This window comes from Coffea eugenioides, chromosome 9 (assembly GCF_003713205.1).
Source record: "Coffea eugenioides isolate CCC68of chromosome 9, Ceug_1.0, whole genome shotgun sequence".
Taxonomy (NCBI): Eukaryota; Viridiplantae; Streptophyta; class Magnoliopsida; order Gentianales; family Rubiaceae; genus Coffea; species Coffea eugenioides.
Genome location: NC_040043.1, coordinates 40,359,784 through 40,368,780, shown reverse-complemented (window position 1 = coordinate 40,368,780; position 8,997 = coordinate 40,359,784). Strand labels below are relative to the sequence as shown.

At 35.7% G+C, this 8,997-nt stretch overlaps 1 protein-coding gene across 1 annotated transcript; it reads left to right on the top strand.

The window, feature by feature from the left end:
- The first annotated feature begins 226 nt into the window (after window positions 1-226).
- LOC113781909 (subtilisin-like protease SBT5.6) lies at window positions 227-8,305 on the top strand. The gene is made up of 9 exons (XM_027327774.1): window positions 227-323; window positions 420-612; window positions 714-890; window positions 1,064-1,175; window positions 2,215-2,776; window positions 2,876-2,973; window positions 3,074-3,431; window positions 6,887-7,100; window positions 7,532-8,305. The coding sequence occupies exons 1-9, from the start codon at window positions 249-251 to the stop codon at window positions 8,080-8,082; spliced, it is 2,340 nt and encodes a 779-aa protein (XP_027183575.1). The 5' UTR covers window positions 227-248; the 3' UTR covers window positions 8,083-8,305.
- The last annotated feature ends 692 nt before the right edge of the window (window positions 8,306-8,997 follow it).

Below are 8,997 nucleotides of genomic sequence, written 5' to 3'. Positions count from 1 at the left end.
CAAAATTATCTATGGGAATAATATATAGGACCACAAGATCTAAAAGTTAAATTATTTTCTTTATTCAGATTCTACTCTTTGAAAGCTGAATTATTTTGTAGATTCTAATCTTTGAAAGCGAAAATATTTTGTCTATTTAGATTCAACTCTATCCCATTGTTTCTATCTTTTTCTTTTTTTTTTTTTTGGAGGAAACTCTATCTCATTCTTATAAATATCTAAGAATATTTGGTTAAAAATTCTGCACTATGGAGAAATCTCCTCTATCCTCTTTTCTACTGCTCCTGCTGATACCTGTCCTTGCCTCATGTGTTGAAAAACAGGTTTTTATATATTATTTACTTCATCTTGGGTGTGAAAACTTAAAAGGTAAGACTGAAATGTGAGCCTTATGCCAAATTATTCATTGATGGTTTCAGGTTTATGTTGTATACTTCGGAGAGCACAGCGGAGAGAAAACACAGCATGAAATTGAAGAGAACCATCATTCTTATCTCTCATCTGTGAAAGAATCTGAGGAAGAAGCAAGGTCTTCTCTTCTTTATAGTTATAAGCACAGCATCAATGGCTTCGCGGCCTTGCTGACACTGGAGGAAGCTGAAAAACTCTCCGGTAAGCAGGACTAATCCCAATTCTTGATTTCATCTGACGCTCTTTTCTATGACAAAAAAAAAAAAAAAAACTAATGATGAACATGGAATGAAAATTTGCAGGAAGGGAAGAAGTGGTATCTGTGTTCAGGAGCCAGGAGTACTCTTTGCATACCACAAGGTCTTGGGAATTTGCGGGAGTGGAGAAGCTGCTCAACGAATTCAATGCTAATGACAAGGATGACTTGCTAGTGAAAGCTAAATTTGGCAGAGATGTAATTGTTGGGATGCTAGATAGTGGTAAGTTTTTGAATGCTAATCTCAGAAGTTTAAAATTTTTCACAGGATGAATCTTTTTAATGTCAGTGTAAAGATTTTTTAGGACTATGGTAACTTAGTTTGATAAAATACATGTTTAGGTGTTCTTTCAACTAGAATTTTGTTGTTTGAAATGAGAATCTTGCTTTTATCAGGGGTGTGGCCAGAATCTTACAGCCTCAAGGATAAGGGGTTGGGACCTATTCCAAAAGGATGGAAAGGGATCTGTCAAACTGGGGATCAATTCAATACATCAAACTGCAACAGGTGATCAGTGCGTTTCCCTTTCGTATTTTGGCTATTCTGCCACTAGCTCAAATTTTCTTTTATCTTCTTTTGAAGAAATTTGGTCAGGCAAGAAACGATCCCATCCCTCCATAATTTTGCCCGAGAAACAGGTCATCATTTTGGCATTTTCAAGATCATCAAGAAACATTTTGAAAAGAAACGTACGTTGGGCCAGTAAATTGTCCCACAAAAATTGTCTTTGCGTGCATTGTCTAGTTGTCTAACAAGCCTAAAACTTGTCCATTTCGATCAAACAAAAAATTTATCTGACTGGTATTCATTAATATTGGCTGCTTCCTTTGCCGGCTCGTTACCTTCCTTCCGTGCAGTACATTATTAGTCCATGCTCAGTTTATTTATTCATTTTTTTTTGTATGGTCTCTGCATTTCAACATCAACCTTCATTTTCTTTTTTTTTTTTAATTATTTTGTGCCAAATTATTAAATTATTTGATAGGCCTGCAAAGATGTGAAAAGTGATAGAATGAACAAAATCAACACGAATTTGGAAAATGACAAGGCATCACCAGGCCGCAGTCCCAACTTTTGGCCAATGCCAAACTTATAGAAGTAACTTTTGACCAAAAATTATTGACCTCAAATAACATAGTCAAGATTGTAGTTTTCAACTCGCTTGTGTTGTCCATACCTAGATATACTACAAAAAGTCTTGAAAATTGAGCTGGTCACGAGTTGCAAGTTCAAACACAAAGAGGGACTAGGCAAACTGTTCTACCTTCCTTTCCATTTAAAAGTTTTCGCCTCTAAAGCCATTAAAATATGCTGGGTGAAAAGCATGAAATTCACAAAATTGTCACCGTCACCTTTCAATCTCTTCCATTTCCTTATGAAAATTATTGAAAACGTGATCACGCATTTCCTTTGTTTTTGTAGTTCTTGGATTACTTTACGTTTGTAATTCGCCTTTGGCGAAATCAAGAAGGCACTGTTTAGTACGGTGATTGACTTGGGGAATTTCTGGATTAATTCTTGTATATAATTCTTCTCAATATTGCAGGAAAATAATTGGTGCTCGGTACTACGTTAAAGGATATGAAAAGTATTACGGCCCTCTAAACCGAACACAGGATTACCGCTCCCCTCGGGACAAAGATGGACATGGAACTCACACAGCATCAACAGTTGGAGGTCGTAGGGTTCATAATGTTGCAGCACTTGGTGGATTTGCCCGTGGCACAGCCTCAGGCGGTGCACCCCTTGTACGCCTTGCAATCTACAAAGTTTGCTGGCCAATTCCAAAGAAAGGCAAAGAAGAAGGAAATTCATGTTTTGATGCAGACATGTTGGCAGGAATTGATGATGCCATTAAGGATGGGGTTGATGTGTTAAGCATTTCAATTGGATCATATGATGCTACGCCTTTCAGCAAGGATTCGATTGCAATAGGAGCACTTCATGCCGTCAAGAACAATATTATAACTGCCTGCAGTGCAGGAAACAGCGGCCCGGCCTCCTATTCAATAAGGAATACAGCGCCCTGGATCCTTACAGTTAGTGCAAGTAGTTTAGATCGTAAATTTATTGCAGCTGTGGAACTTGGAAATGGAGAGACACTTCAGGTAAAACTAGAAAAACAGGATAATTAATTAGTTAAATTGCTTCGCAGATATATGGCAAATCTCGATGGATTATTTCATTTTCACTGTGCTGAAAATCAGGGCGAGTCAATATCTCCTTACCACCTGAAAAGGAAGTTGTATCCTCTAGTTCGTGCCGGTCAAGTTGTTAATCCTAATGTGACTAAAGATTTATTAGAGTAAGATCCTTGTACTCGTTAAATCTTTAACCTGGCTACGTTCAGTAATCTTTGTTATGTGAGTTACTCCTATATTTTTTTCATCTCCATTACTTTGCAGTCAATGCATGCCCGGTTCGCTTTCTCCTGAGAAGGCGAAAGGAAAGATTGTGTTCTGCCTTAGAGGAAATGGAACAAGAGTTGGAAAGGGAGCAGAGGTGAAGAGAGCAGGAGGAGTTGGTTACATACTTGGAAACAATAAATCGCTAGGAGAGGATGTATCAGTTGATTGTCATCTTCTTCCATCTATTGCAGTTGGTTATCGAAATGCGACCAAAATTCTCAAGTACATAGATTCTACCAAGAATGCAACCGCGTATATTACACCAGCTGATACAGTAATCCATGGTATCCCAGCACCACACATGGCTGGCTTTACCAGCGTAGGTCCAAGCCCTGTATCAGAGGCTACTCTCAAGGTAAGTCAAGTCATCTTATTATAAGTTTTAATATTCAGGTAATCAATTAAGGAGGAATAAGTTACCAACATTAAAATTGGACCATAATTAAAGAATTTAGTAATCTATTGAAAAAAGTTAACTAGGTTTATCCATTTTCACTCATAGACCATGTCATCATATAGATTTTTGAACATCGTTGCTATTACTTTTCTTTACATCATCATACATTACCGTGACATTTAATTAAGTTTTCTTATGCATTAGTAATACTACTTCAGAAAAGGATGCTTTGATTGTTATTTTTTGCTTTAATATGTGCTTCTAATGTAGATGTTTTACTTCATTAGCCGCTCCTGTAAAACACTGTCTGCATCACAAATACTTAACCTTAGCTTATGTTTTGGTTGGTATTCCATGTACTGCATTTTATTGCGTACTAAATTAATGAATCTCACAGCACCTTGCGTTCTACTTTGTTTGAAATTAGAAAAACAAAATTAATGTACTTTTCTTTTTAAGGTAAAAAGTTGTTCTGTCAATTAAGTATGCGTACACAATACCAGAATAACTAACTACCTCCAAGGTTACACAAGATTCTTGGATCTGAGTTCCAAATTACACTCAATTTCCAGTTGCAAAGAACAATTGAGTGAATCGCGACTGCCGGCTAGACTTCCTTTCCTTTTCTTTAACGGATAATGAGGTTTCTGATAGTTTCATTTGGTACATTCAAATTTTAAATAATCTCACTTGCCTCTTGTATCATTTACAAACCATTTTAAAATATAATATGAAAAAATTCATTTTGGGAGAGTAAATATAATTTCATTCCAAAATTTCCCTTTTATAGTCTTATTTTTTATTACCAAAATTGTGAGCATGTTAATAAAAAATGAAAAATAAAAACAAAAGGTATGAAGGTTTATTTTGATTGGGCAAATATAGTGTGTTTTTAAATACCAATAGTTAATGTTTGAATTTTTTATTTGAAGTTTTTGCAATTTCCGGAGATAATATTTTCTTACTATAAAATGCTTTGAGTTAATTTAAGAAGTTCTATAAATTGTTTACATATTTTTGAATTTTCCAATTTTTTTTCCAAATCGATGGCTTGAAAAGTAAAAAGATACAACATTCTAAAAATTACATATGAACTTGTTTGTATTGTTACACTTAACATGCTATTAAAAGATTTTTTATCTTGTTATCAACCTTTAAATTTTCATTAAAGAGCTGCATTGATGAATTTACAAAAATTAAGAGATAAATTTGATGTCTAATGATAATTAAGTAATCATAATAAAATGGCAAATTTTGAATGAAATTGTATTCTCTCTCCCAAAATGAGTTTTTTAATATTATGGTCCCGTTTGACAAGTGAGTTTTTTGAGTGTTTGTATAAAACTTTATTGTAGATCACTGTAGAAGTTGTAGAAAAACTTTGTAAGATGAAAAACTTTTTTTCCTTTTTATTTTCTTTCTTTCTTTTTCTTTTTTCTTTTTATTTTCTTTCTTTTTTTTTCTTTTCTTTCCTCCCTTCCCGCTTCTTCTCCCTTCCCCTTCCCTCCCCTGTACCCTCTCCCGAAACTGCCAATGAAGCAGCAAAAGAAAACTTTTTTTTTTTTGCTTTTTTGCTCTCCCCCTCTCCTGCCAGCCACTCCTCCCTCTCCCTCCCCCGCCACCCCTATTCTCCCTCTCCCTCTCCCTCTCCCCCTCTCCTCCCCTATCCCCTTCCCCTTCCTTCCCCCGCCACCCCTCTCCTCCCTCCCTCTCCCCCTCTCCTCCCCTCTCCCATTCCCCATCCCCCTTCCCTCGCCCGCCAACTCTCCGTCCCCCTTGGCAGATGAAATAGCAACAGAAATTTTTTTTTTTTTTTTGCAATTTTCCTTCTCCCCTCTCTTCCCCTTCCCCTACCACCCTAACCCTCTCTCGATACGATCTGGTCTAGCGACCAGATCGGCCAGAGGGGAAGGGGAAGGGGAAGGGTGGTGGGGGAGGAGTGGGGGAGAGGGAGAGGGATAAAAAAAAAGGGAGGATCAAAATTGGGCAAAGAGGGAGGATGGCAGGGGAGGAAGATGGGGAGAGGGAGAAAGGAAAAAAAAAAAAAGAAAACCGGCACCGGAAGAGGTGATCGATGCCGGAACTAGCGGCGGAGGTGGTGGCCGGCGACGGAGGTGGTGGTGGGTTGGGGTGGGGGAGGAAGAAGAAGAGAAGGGGAAGGGAGTTTTTTTTTTTTTATGTGTTTTGGGTATTTTGAAGTGTGTAGGTAAAAATCTTTGAGAAGTTTTTTTAAATTACTGTAGTTAAAGTTGGTAAAAAAACTAGTATAAGACAAACTTGAGTAAAAACTCAAGTGCCAAACAGGCCCTATGTTTTGGAGTGGGCTTCAAACGTTACAAAATGTTCAAATTAGGGGAGCCAAGTGAAATTTGTAAAGTTTGAAGGTGTCAAGTGAAACTATTAGAAACCTCAAGGGAGGTTTCTAAAATTATCCCTTTCTTTAATCTAATGTTTTCCCAAAGCTTCCTTCCTGGCTTCCTTATTTATAATCTCTAGTGCTAAATGCCATTTGACTTCAAAATTTGAAAATAAGATGGGGTATCAATTCTTTCAAAGGACTAAGATAAACAAAGAAAAAATATTCATTTCTTTTTAGGGTAAATTACTTATAAAATCCTATGATTTTAGATAATATCAAATGACCCCTCTAAAGTTTTAAAATAGCCATATAACTCCCTATGATTTTATGTAAAGTGAAAAATAGACAGAATACACAATCAGTTATGACGTTTATACCAAATACACTCTAAAAGCATGTGTGATAAAATCTTAATCTCCATGTAACTCCCTTGTGGTTTGTATAAATATTCACCCTATCCTATTGTGATTTTTGCATTTATACATGTAATTCCTATATAATTTTATATAAGGTAGTTAAGCCGTTGATTAATTTAGCATTTAAGTAAGAGCATTATTGATATTTCAATTAACTATGTTACATAGGCTATTTTTCTTTTCCATTAAATTTTCACTTTATATAAAATTATAGGGTGAAAAGTGGACATTTTAAAACATTAGGGGGTCAGTGGCAATAGACAAATCTATAGGGGGTTATATGTAATTTATGCTTTCTTTTATACCCATATTTCCTCGTCATTTTAAGAATTTAGTAATAGTCTGTTAACCTTCTGTTTAGAGGATGTTTCAAGTTTGTAAGCCTCTTCTTTGAGCAATCAGTTTAATGTTTGCTGTATCAAAACGCACTATCAAAAAAAAAGTTCTACTGAGGGAAATGAATTAATCACGACAACTTTGATGGGCAGTCAAGAGTATTTTAGAAGCACTTCTTGGCTTAACTCAATGGTCTGCCTGTCCCTTACGATGCCTGATTCATGCAGAAGAAGAAATCATGATCTCGACTTGATTTTACATTATGCGTATTCTGACATCTAAGGTCAATACTTGATTTACAGCCGGATATTACAGCTCCAGGGCTGAACATATTGGCAGCATGGACTGAGGGGGATTCCCCTACAAAAATGGATGTAGATCATCGGGTGGTGAAGTATAACTTTCTGTCAGGAACTTCAATGTCTTGCCCTCATATTGCTGGTGCAGCTGCCCTTTTGAGGGCCATTCACCCAACCTGGAGCAGTGCTGCTATTAGATCGGCTCTCATGACAACAGGTAATTACTAGTTTGGCTTTCGATCTTGTTACATTCATGCTTTGTTTGAACATTTATAAGAATAAATTCTACATTAATATGCACGTCAGGCATGTTTTTTGTTTAACAGTAACAAAGTCATTAGAGATGTCTAGCTGTCAATCTAATCATTCACGAAATCAGGGGCAGAAAATTACTTTAGTGGCAAATTAGGAGACGTCCCACAAATTAATGATTCAGAACTAATAAGTCCGTGATGCTATCCAATAGAATAAAGGGGTTGTCCAAAATGTTGATCAACATGACACTTTTTATATATCAACAAAGACATTCACGTTTTGGAAATTTTTTTTTTATTTTATGTTTTGTAAAAGTTTTATGAATTGGATAACGTTACATACAAATTGGAAATTGCATTCTTATACATCTAATGCTACAACATTCTGATGCAGCTGGAATATTGAACAACATGGGTAAGCCAATAACTGATGCATCTGGAAAGGAAGCAAATCCCTTCCTATTTGGATCAGGTCATTTTAGGCCATCAAAGGCAGCAGATCCTGGACTTGTTTATGATGCTTCATACGAAGACTATCTTCTACATCTATGCAGTATTGGATACAATCTTAAGAACTTAACTCGCAACAATAGCTGTCCTAAGAATCTACCTCCACCGCACAACCTCAATTATCCGTCAGTTGCTATTCCAAAACTCAATGGTACAGTGGTGGTAAAAAGAACAGTAACACATGTTGGCAGCAGCAGAAGTATCTACTTTTCTTCGGTGAAGCCTCCTGCTGGGATCTCAGTCACCATTTCTCCACCTATTTTATATTTTAATCAATATGGTGAGAAGAAAAGTTTCACCATCAGAGTACAAGCAGAAAGTACAGAGGGTGTTGGTGAAAGTGCCAAAAATAAGTACCGGTTTGGATGGTACATTTGGAGGGATAGTAATGGTACTCATAGCGTTAGAAGTCCCATTGCAGTAGCCTTCTCTTAGTTTCTTTTTGTTTTTGTAGTTTGAACTTGGAGGGATAAAATGGTGCTGTCTGAAATTGCAGTCGAAATGTAATTCCTTCAGAAATTGGTTGGAAACTCAATAGTTTCAATTAATAGCATTGAAATTGAAACTATTTAGTTTCATGCGTTAGTTGTTGTTTGACAATATTTTACTTTTTCCGTTTTCATGTAATAATTAACAATACAGTTGAATGCAAACGTTTAAAGGCAATGTTAAATCTTGTAATTTTGCTATGTTAATATACTGTATCATATTTTAAAGGAATTCTAGTAGATTTTCACCATCTTCCTATTTCCTTCCTCTGTTCTTGAGTTCACTCTTTTGAGCGTTCAAGCTGTGGTGAAGCCAGAAAAAAATTTTCAATGGGCGCACAAACTGAAATAAATTCCTTTAGTTTTGTAAGTAAAAATAGATAAATTTTTTTGTAATTAGTTATTGGCCAATTCATTATTTGTTGTTCTCTAAATACATTTTTAGTCATTGTTTAAGCAGTTTAACCATATTTTCTTGGCTCGTACATCACTTCACAAAAGTATTATTAGTAAATAGTACAAATAAACTGTACTTAATGATATTCATATAGCAAGAAATAACACGTAACTACATATGTATTTAGTAAAAAATATAAGAGGATGTGTGGAGCCACGACCACTAATGCGCTACATTTCGTTAGGGTACATATATAGAAAAACTCATTTGTGGACTAAAGTCTTTAGAGCATTATACTTGTAATTATCATTAAAATGATTCATTATTTCTATATTTGTTGTTATCAAATTACCTAAAAAATGTATGTAATTTGTACTTTTACAAATTATTAGGTATAAAAACATAATTTTTTAAATTAAGTATTCTTGTTAGTAGGGGCAGAGCTATTCTTGATATTAGGTATAG

Coding starts and splice junctions, on each gene's coding strand:
- LOC113781909 (XM_027327774.1), top strand. CDS start 249: ATGGAGAAATCTCCTCTATCCTCTTTTCTACTGCTCCTGCTGATACCT. Junction 324..419: donor CCTCATGTGTTGAAAAACAG/GTTTTTATATAT, acceptor TGATGGTTTCAG/GTTTATGTTGTATACTTCGG. Junction 613..713: donor GGAAGCTGAAAAACTCTCCG/GTAAGCAGGACT, acceptor GAAAATTTGCAG/GAAGGGAAGAAGTGGTATCT.